Below are 26659 nucleotides of genomic sequence, written 5' to 3'. Positions count from 1 at the left end.
AGCTCTTTGTGGGTATAGGCTTCTAGTAAAAAAAAAAAAGCTGAAAGCAGCAAAAGGTATCCATCACTGGCAACAGAAGTAAGAAGATGAAGTTCAGCGGGTACAGCACAGGATGACAGGGGTGTCCAAGGGCAGGGTGGTGAGGATAAATGCACCTGAAACTGGGCTAGACAGCAACTAGCCTGTTGGAGCAAGGCAAGCAACCCCAGAGCTGTATGGTTCCTGGGTCCTCAGTAAGAGAAGAGACCGCCTCCAACTCTGCCCCATCCACCTATTTCCTCCCATCTCTACTCTTTTGGTCACCCTACCCAAGGTGGAGGGAGTTAAAAGCAACTTACCTTACTGAGGACCAAGCCTGAAGTGGCTAATATTGAGGTGGGTACTCATTTAAACAACCTGTGATTCTTAGTTAATGTTAACAATGTAGGCAATGACATCTCAGTTTATGACCTCTCACCTAGCAATGGAAATTCTGGATTCAATTCTGGTCATAATTCAAGGAGCACTGGTAAATATTATTTAATCTAAGCAAGCTTCTTATGTGCCCATTGACTAATTAGGCAACATTCTTATCTTTTCCTCTCCATGGCTACTGCTGCCCTAAACAATTCTACACAGCCATAGAAGAAATCAGAAGTGAAACCGTCACTGCAGCACCCACAAAAAAAATAATACATCTGTTTTTTTTTAATGCAGAAAGCTGTTTACATTTAATCATTTTTATGCAGAACTTCAGGAAGAGAACAATGTAGGCTTTTTAGGTAGTCTTATATCACTTGATGCATATGTTTTCTCTCTATCAGACAAAATAGGAGAAGGAGAGGAAGATAGTAAAAGAAAGACAGTATAAAAAGAATAGTAGAAAGAAAAGCCCCCAGAAGCAGGAGGAGTTAAAGTTAACACATTTTTGCCAGCAAATGTTTTGCTTCAGGTTCCAAATCCAATAATTCTTGGCTTAGTTTAGAACAAACAGTGATAGAAATTGGGGAATTTACAGAGAAGCAAATAAGAGAATACCTGTTTGAATATTGTTCATATATATCTTTAAAGCATCTTTGCTTTTTAAAAAAATAAGCTTCTGTTGGCATAATCTCTTGTTGGAATTTAGAGAAAAGATGTAATGCATTTCCCTCTTTTCATAATATGTAGATCAACACTGTCAGTCATTATTTGCCAATAAAATATCTTGTTCATCCCAGAAATGTATTCATTCTATTATTTTCATTATAAGCTTTTAATGATTAGTTCAAAAAAAAAAAAACATCCCAGGGAGCTGACCCATGCAGTCCTGCCAGAGATTCCTTGTCGGCATTGATCACAAAGATAAAAGTCAATTGGCACTAAGGAAGAAGAAGTTAAAAATAAATGAGTGGTTCAATTTATATTGAAATATAATGGCTCTGAGTTAAGCTATATATATATATATGAGGGCACATATAAGCGCATGTACTGAGACAGTACAAAATTTTATATCAGGTTCAAAATGTTCAACAGTATTAAATAAATTTAAGAAAGTTATACAATATTTATGTATGTTTCACATCATTTCTATTTTGTGTCTAAATATATTAAATATAGTTACTACAGAGGAACATCATGGGTCTGATTTATAATGCAGACCCAACATATACACAAGGTTAAGTGAAAGGAAGGAACCTATATTCATTTCTCAAAGCTAAAATGGGAAAGCAGTTGGGTCAGACTTTATTGATTTGATCGTTTCAAGAAATTTAGAAATCATGACTCATGATAAAGCATAGATATCTAGATATTGGTGAATAACCAATTCCAGTATGCTTCAGTTTTGGCTAATATCCCTTTCTCTTCCCTTCCTAGCAGGTAGGTAGGTGGTTGCTGCTGAGTGGGGGAGAAAACAAGGGATTGCAAGAATGGCTGCCACAGAATGTTCAAATGAGCTGTATGTGGCTGCATATGAGCAATGTTCAAACATGAGCAATGTTCAAAATGAGCAGTATGTGGCTGCAGCAGCAGCAGCCCAGCAGTGCTGAAGCAGCCAGAATTTCCCAAATTTCATTTCCTCAAGAGTCAGGGGTCTTGAATTTTATATGCATTCTGTAAGTTAACCATTTGAGGTACCTTGATTCAAAATTATTGCCATGTAATGCATTGTTTGACAGTTAAAGGTTATGGGATTAGTGTTTTAATAAAATGTAGATAATGGGAGGTAGGAGAGACAAGAAAGGTAGAGTGACAGACAGCATAAACAATCAAGAAGACAAAGATTCCTCACTCCATAGCCTTCGTTTACATTTCTTATTGTGTTTCATGAATCGGAGTAAATGCTTTATATGAGAAAAAAATGAAAATAATATTTCTGGCCCAGATTCCTAGATAATAGTAATTTATTACATACACATTACACCTGTTTTTGACTAATGGTGCACAATTTAAAGTAGAAATGGAGTGAAACCACATGCAGAAGCTAATCCTTATATTCAAGGTAAAAGGCATAGTTGATATTGTAAAACATACAGAAGCATTTAAACTTTAGGCATTTATGACACTCACTCAGAAGAACTAAGATAGGTGCCATTATCATAACCTTTAACTGTGAAAAAGTGAATACATAAAGTGCTATTGCATAAAATGATATTTTAGTGTTTAAGATCCTCCTGGTTATTTAAGCAAAAATAAATAAGACAATTTACATTTCTGTGGTCCATTCCCTACTATATTTGGAATGGATAATTCACTTGAATTTGGTCCAACAAGGTCAAGATTTTTCATTACTCTCTCACCTTCAAGAACTTTTTCTGATCTACTCAAGATTTCTGGTCAATCCTAAATTTTTTAAAGTAAATATTTGTAACTTTAGCTAAGATCTATTTGGTGGGGATGGATGGGGTGGAAATAACCTTTTGTGAGAGCGCTAAAATTTCATTAATTACATCCTTCTGGGATTTCATTTTATATCTTGAGAGAGAAGTATTTCATCAAGGAAAGAATGTTTGACTCAACAATATAGTTAAACATTATAAGCCAAAATCATTCATTTTTAAATTAAGTATAATTTACTAAATGTCAATATCATTATCAACTGGCATTGTGAAAACCTACACACATCCTGGAAATAAATCTGATTGACCATGGGTTTTCTTTCCAGCTAAACTTAAAAAGGATTGCATTGTATCTATACATCAAAAATTAGCTAAACTGAGAGGTCACTCATTTGTAATGTACTTTATCTCCAATATGGTCTTTGCGATTAAATGGTTGATTTATGTGAATAGATGTGATTTCATTCATTGCAATCAAATCAGATATTTCAGATTAAAATCATCTTGTGGGTTCCAGGACTTACTTTTACTGTATAAATACAATTGATTGATCAGTTGACAGCTAGAGAACTATGGAACTTCAAAGATTTGGAATACCCTATCACTTTAATTACAAGAAAAGAGTTGAATCTTACAATGGTCAAGCAAACCTTTACATAAGGTATCACTTTGAAAAACTTCCAGATTGGATAGAACAAAATAATATTTTGATGGAGGAACTGGATGTATTAAATGAGAGAGAGGATATAGACTAATGTCAAGTTTTACTATATCAGCTAAGAAATATTCTAGTGCCCCAAGAGCCTCTTTATATTTTTGGGGCCTTAAAAATGTCATTTAATTCCCAGAGGCAGGTTATGGAAGAAGCTAAAAGAATCCTACATTGATAGGTGGTTATTGTTTCTAATTAAATTGAGGCATAATAGCACCCCTATGTACATTATATATTAAACTGCCAAACTGATAATTTGTGTGAATGAAGCTTTGAATGATGTTTGTCCATAAAGCTGTATCACAAAGCAAATGTGGTCCTCTTGCTTTATAATACTTTACTGCTGGCCCATTTTTGAGATACCAATTTGTCTGCACATTCTGTGACAGTTTCAGGACCAGAATCTCTGCTGCATATCACAGCTTTGCAACTTCCTTCAAGGAGCTTTCTTGAAGCATATGTGCTGACAGTCTTCCAGACTGTATAGCTTCAAAGACACCCACTGAAACCACTCAGCCTGAAAGCTGGTGACCATACAGTAGAATGCTGAGGGGTATAGAGCTGAAGAGTGTAGTACCCAGCCAGCTCTGGTGGAAAACTTCCAGACTGGGGAACTTTTGCAAATGCTATAACATGCAGTTTCCTCAGTCTATACATGCTGAAATTCTTCTAGACTAGACAAGTCTACAAAATATCCTCAATATAGTCAGCCCAAAAGCACTCTAACCAATGTGTGGGGGGGAGGGAGGAGAAGGATGAAAGGATCTTTTTTCTGCAGTGCTAGAATGCAGCCATTGGAGTTTTTCAAAACTGAATGGATCCAAGAAAGAATTCAGCCAATTCTATAGGTTGCTAAGGAGTGTACTACCCAGATAATACTCAGGATGAATGGGCCCAGCAAACAGGGATTGCCCACAGTGTGTTCTGAAGAAACGTAGATTTAACTCCTTGACCATAACATGCTGAAAATCTCACAGAATGAACAACTTCATTAAATATTGAGGGCAGTATCAAAGGACAAGATTAAAACAGGTCTTTCTTTCTTTCTTTCTTTCTTTCTTTCTTTCTTTCTTTCTTTCTTTCTTTCTTTCTTTCTTTCTTTCTTTCTTTCCCATGGTTCCATATCATCCACAACTTGACAAGATATTTGAAACTACCTAAGTGGTTTTACTGAGATGAATTAGGTGGTCTTCTTATTTTGGAGAAATAAATCAGTTCAATTTTATCTAAATCTATTTTGTGTTCCTCAGGTCCCTTAGATGTAATAATCATCTCAAAGGTTTGTTTGATCAGATTCCTATGCCCCCAAAAAAGGTCAAGCTAGACTGTATATTAGCTTTCTTCTTGTTTAATATTTATGTTAACTTTGTGGCACAATCCTTAACCAATACTGTAAAGAGCTTTATTCTTTTATGCTGACCATAAGCAACTTGACCTATAGTGATGTTTCTGTATACTGATGATATGGCAATCTTTTTGACAGGTTTGATAGATTTATAAGAGGGCTTCAAATCTTCCCTTTTATTATGTTGTGGAAAGCCTAACCATAAATTATGGAAAAAATAAAGATCTGTGATCTCAGAACCACTGAACTATATTTTTCAAAGATCCTGGAGCACTGGGGAACTACCAGAGGACTGGAAGAGAGCTGATGTAGTTCCCATCTTCAAAAAAAGGGGGAAAATGGATCCAGGAAATTACAGACCTATCAGCCTGACCTCAATACCTGGGAAGATTCTGAAAAAGATAATCAAACAACGAATCAGTGAGCATCTAGAGGCAAATAAAATCATTACTAAAAGCCAACATGGGTTTGTCAAAAACAGATCATGCCAGACAAATCTTATTGCATTCTTTGACCAAATGACAAAATTAGTGGACCAGAAGAATGCTGTGGATATAATTTACTTGGACTTCAGTAAGGCATTTGATAAAGTAGATCACAAACTATTACTTGATAAGATAGAAAAATGTGGGTTAGACGGCACCACCACCAGATAGATTTGCAGCTGGCTGACCAGCCATACTCAGCATGTGGTCCTCAATGGAACCATATCTACATGGAGGGAAGTGTGTAGTGGGGTGCCCCAGGGTTTTGTTCTGGGCCCAGTGTTGTTCAACGTCTTCATCAATGATTTGGACGAAGAGATACATGGGGAACTCATCAAATTTGCAGACGACACCAAGCTGGCAGGAATAGCCAACACTCCAGAAGACAGGCTTAAGATAAAGGAGAATCTGGACAGACTCGAACACTGGGCACTATCTAACAAAATGAAATTCAATGGTGAAAAAAGTAAGGTTCTACATTTAGGCAAGAAAAACCAAATGTACAGGTATAGTATAGGGGGTACCTTGCTCAATAGTAGTAACTGTGAGAGGGATCTCGGAGTCCTAGTGGACAATCACTTAAATAAAAGCCAACACAGTGCTAGGCTGCATTAACAGAGGGATAGAATCAAGATCACGTGAAGTATTAATACCACTTTACAATGCCTTGGTAAGGCCACACTTGGAATATTGCATCCAATTTTGGTCACCACAATGTGAAAAAGATGTTGAGACTCTGGAAAGAATACAGAGAAGAGCAACAAAGATGATTAGGGGACTGGAGGCTAAAACATATAAGGAATGGTTGCTGGAATTGGGTATGTCTAGTTTAATGAAGAGAAGGACTAGGGGTGACATGATAGCAGTGTTCCAATATCTCAGGGGCTGCCACAAAGAAGAGGGAGTCAAGCTATTCTCTAAAGTGCCCGAAGGCAGGACAAGAAGCAACGGATGGAAACTAATCAAGGAGAGAAGCCACCTAGAACTAAGGAGAAACTTCCTGCCAGAACAATTAACCAGTGGAACAACCTGCCTCCAGAAGTTGTGAATGTTCCAACACTGGAAGTTTTTAAGAAGAGACTGGACAGCCATTTGTCTGAAATGATATAGGGTTTCCTGCCAGAGCAGGGGGTTGGACTAGATGACCTCCAAGGTCCTTCCAACTTTACTATTATGATTATGATTATGATTGTGTCTTTTTCAAAGAGGCGTAGGTACGGGATTAATGGAAATTACATAGAATAGTCCAAGACCTTTAAATATCTTGGGATCATCTTCCATGCTTTAGGCACCTGGAATATGAAGGGAAAATCAGTAGCAGAAAGGGCACAAAAAGAAGTAAAGCTATCCCTTCTCTCCCTCCCTCCCTCCCTCTTTATCTCTCTCGGTGAAGCAGTGATTTCGAACTCAATACACATAATGTATTCATAGCTAACAACTTTTTTACCTTTTCATTGCTCAATCTTTACATAGGCCTGAAATCTGTATCTAAAAGACCACCAGCTGCTTTGGATTGTATAAGAAACTTATTAAGACCTATCTTCAGGATCAAGAGTTGAGCACACCCAGAGGTAACAAAAGCCTTGGTGTTTTAGTACATCTAAATAAAGATATTAACTTCCCCATAACAGAAAATGGCAATTAAAGCCAAATGGAAATGACTAGACCCCAAATACAGTGTCTTTCTATTAATGAAAGGTAAATTTGATAAAAGTTGATTCATTCATTCATCATTCAAAGGCTACTTTGCTTAATTAGGAAGTTGCGCAAAAAGTGTTACCCGTGTACTTGCTACGTCTCTACTGATATTTCCATTTAGAAAGGAGTGAAAAAGACTACATTCTGTCCTTTCTTGTCCTTAATATTTATCCAAAGTCTACGGGCATCATATTTGCCAAAACAGAATCCTTCACTGCTAAACTCTGGAATTTGGCATGAATAAATTAAAATCTATTTTTGACAGGCTCAGCAAGAGTGCCGGGGGCATAGTAAGCTTCTTTCATACTAAAGGAAACCAGGCAAGAATACACCTGGTACTACAAAATTCTTTAACACTGTGAGTTTCCAAAATTAAACTTTATTCATTCTGTCCTTTTAACTGCTTCCATAAAGAGTGGCGGAGTAAGACCAACTCAATGCCAGGAAAATGACTGTTTCAAAGACCATATAATAACTGTTTTTTTCAGTCCAGATTCATAAAAGTGCTATTCCAAATATCTTGATATATCTGAAATACAACACTTTATTTAGAAGCTGGAATGATCCCACTGGAATCTAGGGAGAGTCTGCATATGCTGACTCTATGTCTGATTCAAGCTTTGATAAAGCCATTGACCATCATGATCCTTCTAGTTATTATTACTTCTTTCTGGAAAACCAACATCCAGAAGGATCATGTCAGTAGGTCAGGATATACACAGGAAATCCTTTATATCAACTAATTAACTGTTCAATATTATCTGCCAAAAACTGTTTCCTTAGTTTGCTTTAGTCTTACCCTCTGAATATTGAAGTGAAATTATAACAATACTCCTTTTGAAGAGTAAACCTTGCCCCATGAGCTGAAAGAACCTACAATTCTAGCCCACAAGTTCCTTTGCATCCTACCCTCATCACTTTGCTTGCTATGAGTTTAAACTCTTCTATGATGAATTGCATGATCTCCTTCAACTGCCACTGCTTTACAAAGGGAAACATTTTTCTGAATTTAAAATCTTATAAGTATACAAACTATTTTTATGAATTCTATGCTATATCTTTCTGTTACATCTCACTGGTCAGAACCATAACAAAGTAAATACACACACATATACACATATCTATCCACCTAGTAGTTTAACAATTTAATATTTTATTCACAATTTAATATTTTATATTAAATATTTTATTCACAAAGTAGTTTTATAATTTACTTTTAATATTCTACTACTTGTACTTATAGCGTCTTGCAATTTGGAGCATTTTATTTCTATTAATATTATTCAATATTCTATTTAATATGAAATATTCTATTTACCCCCTTCATGGATTACTGCCTTGTCGTGGCGAAGGGGCTTGCATAATTCAATGAAGCTATGAGCTATGCCATGCAGGGCCACCCAAGACGGACAGGTCATAGCAGAGAGTTCTGACAAAACGTGATCCACTGGAGAAGGAAATGGCAAACCACTCCAGTATCTTTGCCATGAAAACCCTATGGACAGTACCAAAAGGCAAAACGATATGACGCTGGAAGATGAGCCCCTCAGGTCGGAAGGCGTCCAATATGCTACTGGGGAAGAGCAGAGGGCTAGTACTAGTAGCGCCAGAAAGAATGAAGCGACTGGGCCAAAGCCGAAAGGACGCACAGCTGTGGATGTGTCTGGTGGTGAAAGGAAAGTCCGATGCTGTAAAGATTTTTTCTCCATAGGAACCTGGAATGTAAGATCCATGAATCAAGGAAAGTTGGACGTGGTCAAACAAGAGATGACAAGACTGAACATCGACATCTTAGGTATCAGCGAACTAAAATGGACAGGAATGGGTGAATTTAATTCAGATGACCATCAGGTATACTACTGCAGGTAAGAATCCCTCAGAAGAAATGGAGTAGCCTTCATAGTCAATAAAAGAGTAGGAAAAGCAATACTGGGATACAATCCTCAAAATGACAGAATGATCTCAGTTCGAATCCAAGGGAAACCATTCAATATCACAGTAGTCCAAGTCTATGCCCCAACCACCAGTGCTGAAGAGGAAGAAATTGACCGGTTCTATGAAGCCCTACAGCACCTTATAGAACTAACACCAAAAAATGATGTCCTTATCATCATGGGGGATTGGAATGCTAAAGTAGGAAGCCAAAAGATAACTGGAATAACAGGCAAGTTTGGCCTTGGAGTACAAAATGAAGCAGGGCACAGGATGATAGAATTTTGTCAAGAGAATACGATGGTCATAGCAAACACTCTTTTCCAACAACCCAAGAGACGGCTCTACACATGGACATCACCAGACGGTCAACACAGAAATCATATTGACTATATGCTCTGCAGCCAAAGATGGAGAAGCTCTATACAGTCAGTAAAAACAAGACCAGGAGCTGACTGTGGCTCAGACCATGAGCTTCTCCTTGCAAAGTTTAGGCTTAAACTGAAGAAAGTAGGGAAAAGCACTAGGCCACTCATTTATGAATTGTATCATATCCCTGTTGAATATACAGTAGAGGTGACAAATAGATTTAAGGAATTAGATCTGATAGACAGAGTGCCTGAAGAACTATGGACAGAGGTTTGCGACATTGTACAACAGGTAGCAACCAAAACCATCCCAAAGAAAAAGAAATGCAAGAAAGCAAAATGGCTGTCTGAGGAAGCTTTGCAAATAGCTGAGGAAAGGAGGGAAGTGAAAGGCAAGGGAGAAAAACATAGATATGCCCAATTGAATGCAGAATTCCAGAGAATAGCTAGAAGAGATAAGAATGCCTTCTTAAATGAACAGTGCAAAGAAATAGAAGAAAACAATAGAATAGGGAGGACCAGAGATCTTTTCAAGAAAATTGGAGAGATGAAGGAAACGTTTAATGCAAAAATGGGCATGATAAAGGACCAAAATGGCAGGGACCTAACAGAGGCAGAAGAGATTAAGAAGAGGTGGCAAAATTACACAGAAGAACTATACAAGAATGAGCTTAACGTCCCAGATAATCACAATGAGGTGGTCACTGACCTCGAGCCAGACATCCTAGAATGTGAAGTGAAGTGGGCCTTAGGAAAGCTGAGCAACAACAAAGCTAGTGGAGGTGACAGTATTCCAGCTGAGCTATTCAAAATCTTAAAAGACAATGCAGTAAAAGTGCTACACTCAATTTGCCAGCAAATTTGGAAAACTCAACAGTGGCCACAGGATTGGAAAAGAACAGTTTACATTCCAATTCCAAAGAAAGGCAGTGCCAAAGAATGTTCAAACTATCGCACCATTGCACTCATTTCTCATGCTAGTAAAGTCATGCTTAAAATCCTACAAGCTAGACTTCAGCAGTATGTGGATCGAGAACTACCAGAAGTACAGGCAGGATTTCGAAGAGGCAGAGGAACTAGAGATCAAATTGCCAACATACGCTGGATCATGGAGAAAGCTAGGGAATTCCAGAAAAACATCTACTTCTGCTTCATTGACTATGCTAAAGCCTTTGATTGTGTGGATCATAACAAACTGTGGCAAGTTCTTAAAGAGATGGGAGTACCAGACCATCTTATTTGTCTCTTGAGAAACCTATATGTGGGTCAAGAAGCAACAGTGAGAACTGGACATGGAACCACTGATTGGTTCAAAATTGGGAAAGGAGTCCGGCAAGGCTGTATACTGTCGCCCTGCCTATTTAACTTATATGCAGAGCACATCATGAGAAAGGCAGGGCTAGATGAATCAAAAGTTGGAATTAAGATTGCCGGAAGAAATATCAACAACCTAAGATACGCAGATGATACCACTCTAATGGCAGAAAGTGAAGAAGAACTAAAGAGCCTCTTGTTGCGGGTGAAGAAGGAGAGTGCAAAACTTGGGTTGAAACTTAACATTAAGAAAACCAAGTTCATGGCATCTGGCCCTCTCAATTCCTGGCAAATAAATGGGGAAGAAATGGAGGTAGTGACAGATTTTATTTTCCTGGGCTCCAAGATCACTGCAGATGGGGACTGTAGCCAAGAAATTAAAAGACGCTTGCTCCTGGGGAGGAAAGCCATGGCAAATCTAGACAGCACACTAAAAAGCAGAGACATCACCCTGTCAACAAAAGTGCGTATAGTCAAGGCTATGGTCTTCCCAGTTGCAATGTATGGCAGTGAAAGTTGGACCATAAGAAAGGCTGAGCGCCAAAGAATTGAGGCCTTTGAACTATGGTGCTGGAGAAGACTCCTGCGAGTCCCTTGGACTGCAAGGCGATCAAACTGGTCAGTCCTAGAGGAAATCAATCCCGACTGCTCTTTAGAAGGCCAGTTCCTGAAGCTAAAACTCAAATACTTTGGCCACATAATGAGAAGGAAGGACTCACTGGAGAAAAGCCTAATGCTGGGAAAGATCGAGGGCAATAGAAGAAGGGGACGACAGAGAATGAGGTGGCTGGATGGAATCACTGAAGCAGTAGGCGTGAGCTTAAATGGACTCCAGAAGATGGTAGAGGACAGGAAGGCCTGGAGGAATGTTGTCCATAGGGTCGCGATGGGTCGGACACGACTTCGCAGCTAACAACAACAACAATTCTATTTAGAAATCTTATTTAGATACCTCTGTATCTAAATTTGAGCTGTGTAAAATTTTATAAATATATAAAATACTAGTTAATGACTATAATATATACATTATTACTCCGTAATAGTTCTTGAAATGTTTCCAACTCCTATACCTTTGTTCTGAATAAAAACTATAGCAGGATTGGAAAAAAAACTGTGAGTGATAGCTTCCCTATAATAGTCGACATTTTAAAAATATTATAGTCTATATCATGCGAGGCAACATTGCTTATTCTAAGATGTGCACCAGTTATGTGCCTGGATTCAAGAAAGGACACGCACATATATCATATGCATACTATTCCTTTTGAAGAAGATTGCTGGGAGATGTAAAGAAATCCTGAATAATATTACTGGAAAAAAGGAGGATCAAGTGGCCAATGAAAACATTAGATAAATTTTTACAGGCTTCCAAAGACTGCATCAAGACATGAATATTTCTTGAAAACTGCATAGTAATTGCAGGCAGTATATCTATATAAAACTGTGGGTTGGCAATTTGTATATTAGAAATATCGATGCTTTAAAGTAATCTGTTCTCATCATGTGCTACTTGGATTCTTATAGCCTAATAGAGAGGGGAAGTCTATGGCCCTCCCCATATTTTTGGATGACACATCCCATAAACTCTGACTTTTAGTCATGCTGGCTAGATTTGATAGGAATTAAGTTCAACAATATCTGCAGGGGTGTGGATTATCTTCCTCTGTTCTTGTAGATTTTTTTTTAATCCCATTTATATCCCGCCCTTCTCCGAAGACTCAGGACGGCTTACAATTTAAAGCACAAATCAATGTGCTTAGCAATAGCCTTCATTCTATGTATATACCTGCTTATTAGGGCTTTCGCCCCCCCCCCAGCGGCATTATTACAAAGTCATCTTATTGCCCCCAACAATCTGGGTCATCATTTTACCTACCTCGGAAGGATGGAAGGCTGAGTCAACCTTGAGCCTGGTGGGATGCGAACCTGCACTAATTGCAGGCAGCTGGTGTTACTTAAGGAGGCATTAGCCCACTGCTCCACCAAGGCTCTTGATCTCTTGCCTGTAATCACCAAGGAAACTAGTTTCTTGCAGGTCTGTGGACTTTTCTATCGAACATACACTGACATTCCAAGATTATCCTCAATTTTTTCTTGGATTTAAATAAAACTGAAGTTCTGTTTGAGTATAACCTTCTATAGTTTTCTCGTGAATCATACAAGCAAGGGGAGAACATAAAGGCCTTTCTTGGCATAGAAAGATGAATGAGTTGTATGAGTTTTGTAAGTTTTAAAATCTTCATCTGAACTTTTAATATTCAAAACAGAAGATTACAAAAATATTCTGTAACATTAGCTGAAAAACAATGATCAAAAATTTGATGCGTTGCTTTTTTTAAAAAAAATAGCAGCAAAGATTTTGAGCCCCAAGCATTTTGTTTCTGATGAATGCCAACCAGTGCAAATGAAAGATTACCCTGTCAATTCTGTGCAAAGTGTCTGATATTTGTTGCTTAACTTCAGAATAAAAAATAGGACCTGTCTTTAGAAGGTTTCACCTATCCTCTAGAAATGATGACTGGGATTACAGTAGTTGAAGTTCAACATATGAAGGGGAACCACATGATAGGGAAAGCTGCTTTAGACAATCATGTGTAAGAAAAAGTCCTAGAATTCTTGTTGAATTGCTTCTGTCATATCCTCATAGTCTGCTATTTCCAGAAAGAAATACTATGCAAACTCATAAGATCACTGCAAATAAACAATCCATACACTCCATAAACAAACTGATCAAGGGCCAGCATGGCCAATAGTGAAAAATTCTGAGATTTGTAGTTCAGGAACAACTGGAGGACAACCAAAGTTTTACAGTGAGTTAGACATGGAAGGAGAGCATATATAATGGATTATGTTTTTGATAGCATTCAAAGGGTTTACAATTTAAGGACATTAGTGCATTAAATAGAACTGTTTTATAAAAGACATGATATTTGTATTTTGCCTTTTTTTTAAAAAAATATTTATTATTAAATTTATTTATCTTGCCACAGGGACTCTTTTATATGCATGCTGCAATCTTTGAACTAATCTTTATTCTTATCAGTGTACATCACAACTTTTATGTTACATCCATTGGTTAGCCTTTTCTTCAGAAACTCATAGCAACTCATATAGGGAGTGTCAATGCTGCAAACATTGACATGTTTTTGCACAGACAATGTGTAAGAGACAGCCTTTTATTTAAACTGCTTCACTTTGAATCTTGAAGGGAGGGAATTTTTCTCATTTTTCTATTTTGAGAAGATAAGAAGGAGGAGGAGAAACCTCATATGTGAAACTAATTGGATAATGTGATTTATGACATGTAGATAAGGGCAGGGATTGTGTGTGTGTTACAATGGGTTTGGGGGGAAGAGATTTCAGATTCTGGTATCCCTCCATGAGTGCCGATGTTTCCTTTCATTACTAAGACTTTTTAGATAAATAATATGTCTGCAATTTGTTTGATTTGTCTCATTCATCTGAACCATGACATCATGCCAAAATCTGCTTTCTTTCAAAGGGGGGTCCTGAACCCCGCCGCTGTCTCTGGTAGGAGAGACAGGCTGGCAAAGATTCAGGGAAGAATCTTCAAGATGGAAAGAGAAGGCCTGATTGCTGGCAAAACTTCTGAAGAGGAAATAATAAATAGTTTTCTGTGGGAAGATGATTTTGAGCTGATCTCCAAACTTCAGCAGATAACTGGGCTTATCTCATTGTCAAGCTGGAATCTTCCTACTTTTTAAACTAATTAGGGAGTCCTGACCTCCTGTCTCTGTCTCCAAGTTTGGGAGGCAGTCTGACAAAGAGTTGGGGAAGATCCCATAATGAAGAAAGAAAAATTGCCTGAAGCCAGCTCCCCGGCACCAGCAGCCACCCCAGGGGGGGAAAGGGCCAGCGAAGGAGCCGACAGGGAAAAAGTTTCAGCAATCCTCCCAGCTAGGAGCTAGACCCAAACAACCAGGAGAAATGGTCTGGTCGTCAGAGTGGATTAAGCCCAGCGGAGACTCCAGGTGCCCTGGAGCAGCCTTGCCATCCCCAAGGGCTTCAAAGGAAGAGGAGGTGGGACGACAACAAAGAGAATCCTGCACATCATATTCCCCAGTCCAGTGGGGAGCAGCCAGGCCAGCTGAGATTGAATGCTCAGGATCTGTCCTTTTTGTAAGGTGGGCCAGATGTCAACGCTGCTAACATCGAATGTTATTGCTTGACAAGAGATGAAGAAGTAGCCATTTCATATGTTAAACTTGTGTATTGCTTTAAGAGATTGGATTAAGGTTGGGAGGGAGGAAGAGGAGGATTGTTCCTCAAGGCCATCTGAAATTAAAGAAGATAAGAGCTTGATGGGTTTTTTAACGGAAGGGAAACTGATTGTTTAAATTAATTGAAGAATATGATTAATGACAAAATTAGAAAGGTGGAGAATTGTGTTTTAATATATTGTGCAAGGGGGCGGAGATTTCAGATTCCAGCTTCCTTTGAGCAAGCATTTGCCAGTGTATTAGGCTAATAAAGGACTTTTGAGGTAAACAATGCCTCAGAGTCACTTGAAAAGCCCATACGTCAGAAACTTGACAGGGAGTTTCAGTTCATGTTTCATACCATTAGAAAGCTGTGAAGTTGAATGTATTCAGGAAAAAAGCTAATATCAGTCAGTGAGTTTCCATAAGTGAGGATGGATCATCAACTGAATTCCAATCTGCCCATGAAATAATGTTCACTTTCTTCTGTAAAAGAGCCATTTCAAAGATGGTCCAATTTCTTCCTGAAAATAAATCTTCTAGAGCAGGAATCAATTCAAAGTGTTCTGGAGCAAAACTACAATTAAAACACTAAAAACTGCTTTCTATTAAAAAAAAACCTACAGTTTTAGAACATCCCTGGCATCAGTAGATTAGGAACTGCGGTGACACAGTGTTTAGAGTGCAGTATTGCAGACTAACTCTGTCCACAGTAGTTTTATCCTGATTGGTTCAAGGTTGACTCAGCCTTCCATTCTTCCAAGGTTGATAAAATGAGGACCCAGATTGTTTGGGACTATATGCTGACTCTGTAAACTCTTTAGAGAGGGCTGTAAAGCACCGTAAAGTAGTATATACGCCTAAGTGCTCTTGCTACTGCTATTGCTAGATTAATGCATAATTGAGAAAAAAATATTTTGAATATCCCTACTTATCGTATCACTTTAAAAAACTGGATATATTTCATTTCATTTCCTGAATTTTACCTTTTCATCACATATATTTTATATCATCTAGAATTAGGGAACATGTAACAAGTATGCACCTGCTCTCCATATCTAAAGACAGCCTGTCAGTTGAATAGTCACCAAATGTCTGTTTTTCTAAATGTAAAGATGGATGCCCTTTATATTTAACATTCTATTAGCTTGATATTTTATATTTAATAATGCATGAACAATAAGATTACCATAAATTTATATTTATATGGTTTGGAAAGTTATCAGAAGTTTATTGTCATAACCTTGAAAAAGAAATGAAACAGCAATTAAATAAACATCACCTGAGCCCTGAATAAGATAAAAGGGTCAGAAAGATGCTCAAGGTATCTTCCCTGAATTTTTTTTAGTCTAAGGAGAAGCAGATGGAAATGCTGGCAGGCTTTTAAAATTATGCTAATATATCCTATAACAATAAAACACCATTCTATTAGTCTTTGCAGTGTGTGTTTTCTAACCTGGCATAACTTAAGAGACTGATCATTACATTACCCACAACTAAAGAAAACATGGATGTAACAGGAAATATTTTTTAAACATGGGAAAAGGGAAAACCAATAACAGTAGTGTAGTACATTCATTTTGCCATAAATTATCAATACAAATAAAACAGAGAAATAAAAATATTACATATATTGAGATAGATAACTTCATTCTCGATATTAAGATAAGCATTTTGAGAATATAATTGATGTTTCTTTATTAGAAACAGGAAAAACAACTGTGCCCTTATCACTATTTGTCAATGAAGGTTTATTCTGTTTTGAAAATATAGCCAATATTCTTGATTCTTTAATAAAGAGGATTTTCCCATAGTAATAAATTATTTCCCAGTTAGGTACCATTTTGATAACTGGGAGGCAATTCTTTCATAAAAAATATGCCAAGATGTGTAGACATACCTGAATAAAAATATATTCATCCTGGACAACAAGTGAACTTGTATCAATGGAATGCAAAAAAGGTCCATTCCTGGTGGTCTCTGAACATTCTTGAATTCTACAAGTTATATAATGGGCATCTGTATGGGAAAAATAACATATGAAAAAAATGTTGATCAACAGTTTGTTATGCATTAAGAAAAGCAAATAATCATCTTTTGCCATGGCCAACTTTGTTTTCTATGTATTGTCAGGTTAGCTATGCCATCCTATTGCCTATTTTTGAAATCACTGTTTTCTTTCTTCTACTTTTAAGCTCCCAATTAGGTATTAGCTGAGCAATACATCCATAACATTTTTTTTTTAAAAAATCACCTTTAGGTGAAGGTGAAAAGTAAATTCCCAGCTCTTTTTTTAATTAAAAAGTCTTACTGAAATTTTGTTGGATAAGGCCTGGGAATAGAAGTAGGATTAATTTGCTTTAACAGGTAAATGAGTTGGAGAGAGATTCTTTTTTCCTCTTCACTGAACAGTGAGAGATTTTGGCACACTTAAGCATAAGCATCTTATTTAAATATTTTTACCCATTTGAATACTTTATACTACGTCCACTGTATTCATCTGCTAAAACCTGTTATTTATGATAGGTTAACAGGATTTAATTCTGTCTGATCTTCCCCAAAATCCAATGGGACCAAAGTACCCAATTTATTCACATCAACCATTTGGGTGTATTTCATATCAATTCCTATTCCTAATCATTCAGGATTTTGTTTTGTCCTGAGTTAAAATACAGTGCAATGGTTCAATGCAACTCATGTTTTTGCATGCATTTCATTCATGCTGAATATCCAAGCTTCTTATCCACAAAAGCAAAAAAATTATCTACAGTCTTTCACTATTCATTCTTTAAGTACAGAAACTTTTCATCTTCTAGTAAACAAATAATTCTAACCTATACATTGTAGTGCTGATCACAAGATACTATAGCAAGATTTTAAATTGCATTAGTTTGTTGAGCTCAACTATGCAGATTATTATTTTCCTGAGCAATCTAGCTACATAGTCATAAAAGATTGAGTAGCAAACATACATAATTCAATTATTGGATTAAAAACAAATACATTTAAAAATCTTTTTTTTATATTTTGATGGTCAGACTATAAAGCAAAGTGTCATTACAAATACATAGCAATTAAAATGGTTTTTTTTTCTTATCTTATAAGAATTAGGCATTACAGTAACCAGATTGACCCAGACCTAGATCCTATTAGAATAACTAATGACTAAATGTTCAATCAATGTAATAGAGCCTGAGATAAATTTACTGATTTATATATCAGTATATACATATATACATACGGTAATCACTCCAGTAATGTAATACCTATTTATTTGCTGGAGTGATGTGTGTGTATGTATGTACGTACTAATTTATAAACCAATATAACTGATAGATTATGAATAACATATGGACATTTCCATAAATTCTACATACAAGAAATTACCTATTTAATGCCTAATAAGTAATTTCTTGTATCTAGAGTTTATGGAAATATCCACCATATGTTATTCATAATCTATCAGTTACGATATAAAAATTTGCTTAGCACAGTTTATGAAAACTGTGACTCAAAGATTTAAGAACTGAACTGAGAGATTGGATTGAATTTGGATTTGTTATCAATAATATATGGAAATAATCACATTGCACAGGAAATGTATCATTGTGACATATTTTCACTAATAAACCAATATATTCCAAAAGGACACCTCCTTATGTTTCACAGGAACACAGGAAAAGTTCTATTTCCTCTTCCATTTTACCCCCTCTTTTAAGCTTACCTCCTTATCTCATCTATTCATTCAGGAATACATACCTACATTTACTTTATAAATATAGCATAATGAAAAGACATGAAAACATCCTTCCAACATGCATGCATCTAGCTATAGTCATAAAAGCAATTTAGCATCTACTTCCTAGTGCAAATGCAACATGTGGGTCTGCAAGAAATAACAAATGAAAGAATAAAAGTGGACATGTGTAATAAATAATCAAATTCAATAAGGAAATGAAAGGAGGCACTTCCTGGAGCTCAGAATCCATGAAGCAGCTAAGAACCATTTTGCCAAACAAAGAAGCAGAAAAGAAATCAGCTCTTAACCAGCAACGAGCCACATTTTTCTCTCCCAACATAAAAAGACCATTACAGCAGTGGGAATGGTGTTTTGATCTCTATGGTTAAAAAGAAAATCTTGCAAAGAGGCATATGTTGAAGGCAGCTGATATATTAAATAATTATTGAAATAAAGGATTAAGCTGTTTTATAAGAGAGAAATATAAGTGTTATTTAGGAAAGCAAAGTTAAATACTACATAAAGATTAAAAGAAAATCAGGTTCCATTAAGTAAGCAGGATTTCAAGCTTTATATTTTATATTATTTATATATATATATATATATATATATATATATATATATATATATATATATATATATATATATATATATATATATATATATATATATATATATATGTTTTCGTAGATTCTCGCGGGTGTCTGTATGTGTAGATCTAGAGTCTCAGGTTTCTTCCCGCGTTCCTTTCATCTTCAGAAAGTTGTGGCGACGTTTCGACGAAATCCCATCCGTCATCATCAGGCCGGAGTGTTCCTCCTGAAAGCAGCAGGAGGAACACTCCGGCCTGATGATGACGGATGGGATTTCGTCGAAACGTCGCCACAACTTTCTGAAGATGAAAGGAACGCGGGAAGAAACCCGAGACTCTAGATCTACATATATATATATATATATATATATATATATATATATATGTGTGTGTGTGTGTGTGTGTGTGTGTGTGTGTGTGTGTGTGTGAAATGTTTGTTAAGCATTGTTAAGCATTCAGAATACACTTGCTTAGTCCCAGACATGGGACAAATCTTATTTCCTGTTTCAGCCTAGCCCAAGGCCATTTACAGGCAGTAGCCACAGCAGTGGCAACTCATATTTGTGTAAATATTTTGGCTTGCTTTTATTCTTTGTTAGTCTCCCTTTATTCTTTGTTAGCAAGCCAAAAACACTCTCTCTCTCTCTCTCTCTCTCACACACACACACAAACACACACACACACATATGTAGATCTTTTGGTCATTCAGGTTTTTTCCCACGTAGAATTGGAGGTTTCGACGAAATCTCATCCGTCATCCTCAGACTGGTGACTTCAGCTTCGTTCTTCTGGGAGAAGTGTGTGGTAGTGGCTGTTTTTTCTTATTTTTTAAACTGCCAGAGGGGGTGTGTTCTGTGGGTGGAGGCTTGGCTGTGTTCTGATGGGGTGGAGGTGTGCTCTGATTGGGTGGGGGGCTAGCTGTGTTCTGATTGGGTGGGAGTGTGTTTTGAATGGGGGCTGTGTTCTGATTGGGTGGGGATGTGTTTTGAGTGGATGGGCTGGTCTCATCGTTGTGGGTTTGGATTTGCTTTTTGAATGGTTGTGTGGTGGTGATGTCATGTGATGTTATCATGAGTTTGGGTCTGGTATCATTCTTGGTGGTTGGGACTCGTCTGTCAATCAAGGCAGGTTTCCAAATGGCTGGTAGGCGAGAGGTATCATCTCGTTTGTTCATGCTGTGGGGGCGTTTTTCTATCTCGATGGCTTCTCTGATTCAGAGATAACATCACATAACATTCATGATAACATCACATGACATCACCACCACACAACCATTCAAAAAGCAAATCCGAACCCACAACGATAACGACACACAACCACAAAACAGAAACCTAACTACAGCTGCAACATTAGCCACTTTAAACCCCTCCAAACCACACAATAAGCAAACTGACACCCACTATAAAAACATGGCACCACCACAAACACAGAGCCGAACAATAGCAGCACAACTCACCAGCTCATGTATAAGGCTGGCAGCTGAGACCAGCCCATCCACTCAAAACACACCCCCACCCAATCAGAACACAGCCCCCATTCAAAACACACTCCCACCCAATCAGAACACAGCTAACCCCCCACCCAATCAGAGCACACCTCCACCCCATCAGAACACAGCCAAGCCTCCACCCACAGAACACCCCCCCTCTGGCAGTTTAAAAAATAAGAAAAAAACAGCCACTACCACACACTTCTCCCAGAAGAATGAAGCTGAAGTCACCAGCCTGAGGATGACGGATGAGATTTCGTCGAAACATTGCCCTGATACCTCAAATTCTACGTGGGAAAAAACCTGAATGACCAAAGATGTACATACAAACACCCGCGAAAACCTCAGAAAACATATATACTGTATATACAGGTCTTGGCATATTCGGGTCTTTTCCCATGTAGGATTAATTGTGTCTTGGCAACGGTTCGACGAGGTCCCACTCGTCATCTTCAGGCTGGTGTCTTCGGTTTCATGCTTATGCGAGTGAAGCGTGATCGGAGCTGCCATCTCTCTATAAATACTGGTGGGGATGTGTGGGGTGCTGGCTTTGTTGCTGTAAGCAGATTGGTTGGCTGTGATGTTACATCATGATTGGTTGATGGGGTTATTGTTAGGGGATTAGTTGGCTGATTTGTAACAACTTGTGTGGCTGAGGTGCTGGCTGTGTGCTCGTTAGTCCTTTGTGTTGTAACGACCTGGGCAATGGGCTGTGTTATGACACAGCCAGCACCTCAGCCCCATGTAAAGAGCATTGCAGTAATACAAACGAGAAGTGACGAGGGCATGGGTAACCGTCATAGGACATCTCGGTCCAAAAAGCGGCGCAACTGGCGCACTAGGCTAACCTGTGCAAATTATAATATGTTAGAAAGACATTGTGGGATTGTTGTTGTTTTTTAGACTTCTCTGAGATTGTCTGATCCTTTTCGACTGTGAGTTCAAATAATTTATCTCTCAATAGTGCTGTTAAAAACTCATTTTTCCAAAACAATCCCTTTGAGATTGTCCACAGAGTATCCTGAGAATTTGAAATGATCTGATATTACTATTTGTTGTCAGTCGTCATGTCAAGTTTCTATCCATTACTTCTGTTGCAATTTTTTTTTCCTATTTGTCCTATGTAGAATTCAAAGAACAATGCTGGGAGATGATGATATTTATTCCATTAGAAGTAGAAAGGCGAAGGTACCTATAATCTTTTGTATACTTGCTAAGTCCTGTGATTGAGTTGTTGATGTAGATAAATGGTCAAAAGAGACATTTGAGATTTTGCAGTGTCTGATTCTCATATTGGCATAAATATGTATGTTGTTTGTTGTTGCTTATGAGAATCTGGTTCAGGTTGGTTGGTGGTTCTTTGGATACAAGTAGCAGTTTGCCTCCAAATGCCTGAGGAAATGCAATGTTATTGTCCAATAGGTTTTCTAGCTTATTAGTAATATGTTTGAGTGTTTTAAGCTGTCAACTGCCTGTAACTGACAATCAGAAGTATTCTATTCTTCATCTATAATGTGTATGTAAGTTTAATACATATGATGGATTGATGATGGTTGTATGTTTTCATTTTGTTATGTATCTTGCCCACCCGCCTGGGGAACTTGCATAATGGGTCTTTCCATCACAACATAAACAACATTCTCCTTCCATTAAGAGTTGACATTCTATTGATTTGCTAATAGTTTTATTTTGATTTTATCTGTTACATTCATTATTATTAATGGTCTTATTTGCTTTGTATATGTATTATGTTCTTGCTTTATAGTTTTATATGATTGGCTTCTATTATAATTGATCATCAATCATTTTTTATGAGGCAATGTAGTTCACCTTTCCCACTGTGAAATATAGCTCTGACTGCAGTTTAGTTATCTTTACCCAGCAGCTTAAAGCAACATCATTCAGGAAGCACACTTTCCCTGCTGTTTGTCCAGAAAGCAAACAGCTAATTACTTCTCCCTCTACTCCTATGGTCAGGGTGGTGTTAATAAAAAGGCTGAATGTGCAATCACATTTAACTTCCTTTTTGGCTAATTCAAAATGGAATTTGATAGATCTGAGAAGTGCTAAAGTGTCAGGCCAAGCAGAGCAAACCACAGAACAGCAAAGCAAAGGGAGAGAAAGCTAAACTAGACAGACCAGTGAGAAGCAACTGCAGGAAATAATAGACAACTCTTGCTGCAACAGAACTTATACCTCCACTGATGGGAAACTCTGTGGCCATGGACCTACTCTAAGGAATCAGATAGAACTCTTGTACACTTAATGGAAAGAAGAAGGAAAGGTTGTGTATAAGTGGGCATGAGCCCTTCAGCAAAGAATTATTGGCACAAGACATATTTTTGCTCCATCTTCAGTTTCTAAAAGCAACATTTCTAGATCTTGAAAAGCTCATTTCATAGGTTATATACGTCTGTAAGAACTTAAGCCAGATCTTCAATCAAAAAAGTGATAAAATAAAATAATTTTATATGCCTTTCTTAGAAACACAGCTAAATGAACGGATTGCAAACTGGGTGGGGCAAGAGGTTCAGAAGGAACCTTCCCTAGTTTGGTCAGATTGTAAAGGAGAGCGTGAGAAAATTGTACTTTCAGACTTGCCAAGTTCTATTAACGCAGCTTTATAATAAAGTGGAATTATCTTTTTGGGTTGTGTTTTCTATTTGGTCTACCTGGTAAAGCTGACAGAAGAACAGATAAGACTAGCTGCTGAAGAGTGACTTTTCTTTCCTTTCTTTCAGACCTGTTTTGGAATCCAGAATGGCAATGTGGCTTGAACGATTAAGCCTTGACTAAGAAACCCAAGGTCTTCATTTGTGATCTAGGGTCCTGTTTGATTGAAGTGGATCAAATCAGCTGACCATCCAGTCAGGGATTCACATGTATTTTCTAGGATATGAAATGGGCTATCACAATGACCTTCGTACATTTTCTGGAAGCTGAAACGTAGAGAATCCTTGGCAGACTTGAAAAGCTTATGAGCAAGACAGGACCAGAAATAGGATATTGTCTCTCCAAGGAGTCAACACTGTAATGTTTTCTAATCAGAGCAAATGGCATGGTACAATAATCCTGCTCTGTTCTTGGAAAATACATATGTTGTATTAATGAAATTATGAGCCAATAAAGATACTAGGGAAAATTCCAGTACCTCTAATGGAAAATAAAAATTACTGAGCGAGATAAAATAACCTTGCCCCTAATCTTTGGATGCCATTCAAATGTCTTTTAAGTTTTTAGATTAGATAATTATGTTTCAACACTTGTCACTCTTAACATAACATCAAAGGGAAATACAAGAAGGCACAATGAAGTATGTATTATTTAAGATACCATAAATAATACATTTATTATTACAAAGAAAATATATTCTGCTGTGATATAAGAACTTTAATTCTATTTAATTTGAAAAACAGGGAGAAAAAGAACTTTTAGCAGTCCTATGAGGAGCACCCAAGATTTTGGCATTTTCATTCAATAATTCTTTGCCAGTTTGGAAACAGCTTTGGATATGAATAGCTGGGCTGATTCATTTCCAGATCATGTATTACTATATGTAGTGGAAACCCTCTGTTTTTGTACACTTAATTTCCAATGTTTTCATCATATTTGTTTTTGAATCTGATCCATTTTCTCTCAGCTTTTCTCAAATCAAGTTGCCCAGGCTCAGGTTTGTCTTCTTCTTTTTGTAAGGAGAGGCAGTGAGGGAATTTTTATTGCTGCAAGATATGGAAATGTTGAAGATACAGCAGTGATTTTTGTTGTTTTTCTAAGCATAACCCAAATAGTCAGTGTAAAACCACAATGCCGCATCATACATTTTTGGGAATTTAACCAGTAAGAGACTTGAATGTTAGCTTCACTGATACATGAGTTTTACTTGAAGGTTTTGCTTTTTAATGTAAATTAGTCTAATTAAATTAATTTTTTGCATCTTGGGAGATTGTTTTCTGTCTGTTCAGTTGTGTCCAATTTTTGGAAAAAATTCTTGCAGTTTTCTCAGCAAGGATTTTCAAAAGTGCTCCTTCCTAGGCTGAAAGTGAGTGGCCCAAGTTTGCACAGCTGGCTTTGTGCCTAAGGTGGGACTAAATCTCAGGGTCTCATGGTTTCTAGCATGTTGTCTTAACCACTACATTTCTTTCATTAAGAATGTTTCTGTCCATTTTGTTAAATGGAAGTGAGTAGGGTTATAAGGATAAATATTAAAAAAAAATAATTTTAATTTTAACTGGGGTTTTATTTGTTCAGGGACGGATATAATTTTTTAAACTGTTTTTAACTTTTGCATTTTTTGTTTTAATCACCCTGTAAACTGCCCTGAGTCCTTCGGGAAAGGGCGAAATATAAATAAATAAATAAATAAATAAATAAATAAATAAATAAATAAATAAATAAATAAATATTCAATCTGGGTCGGTCACCGGGACCCATCCTCAAGGAACTTGTCTCTCACCAGAAGGTGTCTGACAACTCAGAGATGTTCCCTGAGGATGGGCTTCAACATAAGTCTGAAAGCTCAGAAGACTAAACCTCTGGTCCCAATGACCGACCCAGATTGGATCTTGTAACATCAGGGCTTTTTTTGTCATAGAACGCTCAGAACAGAGTTCCAGCACCTTTTTTTTTTTTTTTGGATGGAACCTTGTAGGGTAGACAAGGCGGGTTGTATAACATGTGTGAGTTCCGGCACCTTTTTCTTTTACAAAAAAAGAACATTATGTGTAACATTATCCTGGAACCTGTATGTTTGCCGTCCTTTGTGACAAATATTAAAAGTAAATGTTAAATGTGAATATAGACTGAATATAAAAGTGACTAACCAGTACAAAATAAATATCTCAAAATAATTTGAAGATAGAGGCATGAATGAATGAGGATGCAACTGGAAAACAAATAAGAAAGAAGAATGAATTTCCCAAAAGGAAGATTCTTTTTTTAAAAAAAACACATGGGTATAAACATTGATGAAATCTCAAAAGAGAGTTATGAGAAGTTTATAGGATAAAATTTTTATATAGATTTGGTTTCCAAGTATGGGAACGTATGGGCAATAGTGTTGGCATAAACTAGATTTGTTTGCACTGGTTGTTGTTTTTTTGTTTTTTTGCTTATGTGCTACTAAAAAGAAAAAAGGCTGGGGTGACTAATTATGTTAAGCCAAAACAAAACAATACTGTAAAACTGTAAATACATATTTTAAAATATTATAGTTACTTTTACAAAAGATAAAAAAACTGGTAAAATATAAATATCATATACCACAAAGACCTTCATCCTCAGCCACGAGGGGAAAAAATGTGTTCAACATTTTCCTGAAGCCCAAGCAGGACAAAGTTGTCCAGATAATTCTTGACTAAGTTATTAAATTTATAGGCCTTATGAATCCATCACAACTCTTGATAACATAAAATATGAAAATATAATAAGATTTTTTATAAATTAGTGAAGTGAACAAACACCATGTTCTCGGTTAACTGCGCATGATGTTAACAGTAACTAGCATTACTTAATTAGGGATTTCCAGTTGCTGGCAGTACTTATCTCTAAATGAATCTGACCTTTCAAGAAGTTTGAAGACAGTGGTGAGATGTATTGTATTTCCATTTAAACTGAGGCTATTATTTCAAGTTCGCATATATACATGTAGATTAGCAGTTGTGACATTATGCAAATCTGTATTCTATTTTGTATTCTCTTGCAATACATAAGAGGCTTAGAAAGCAGAATTAAGGTGCAAAGTCTAATTGTAATTCTGTACTATTCTTTGGTAATGGATGTCAAATTAGAGCATTTCCCTTTTTAAAAACATATTCAGTCTAATTTTTTCCTAGAAATAAATAAAAGCTGTTTTTATATAAATATTCTTTATATAAAGGTGCACTAACTTTATTTTTTATTTATTTCATTTTTAAATTTGTTTGCCACCCATCTCATGGCAAGGTGATACTATAAAGTAGAAGTGTTATA

At 36.9% G+C, this 26659-nt stretch overlaps 1 protein-coding gene across 1 annotated transcript in view; it reads right to left on the bottom strand.

The window, feature by feature from the left end:
• LOC310640779 (VPS10 domain-containing receptor SorCS3-like) overlaps positions 1–26659 on the bottom strand; it is a gene marked incomplete at its 3' end in the record, with an annotated part of 510250 nt that overhangs the window by 124917 nt on the left and 358674 nt on the right. Inside the window, exon 7 of the mRNA XM_083363297.1 lies at positions 16773–16891. Coding sequence (XP_083219423.1) covers positions 16773–16891 — 119 coding nt within the window. The remainder of the gene's footprint in view (positions 1–16772; positions 16892–26659) is intronic.

Source organism: Vipera ursinii (assembly GCF_947247035.1).
Source record: "Vipera ursinii genome assembly, chromosome: 5".
NCBI lineage: Eukaryota > Metazoa > Chordata > Lepidosauria > Squamata > Viperidae > Vipera > Vipera ursinii.
The sequence above is the reverse complement of the archived record's forward strand: the minus strand, read 5'-3'. Positions and strand labels throughout refer to the sequence as shown.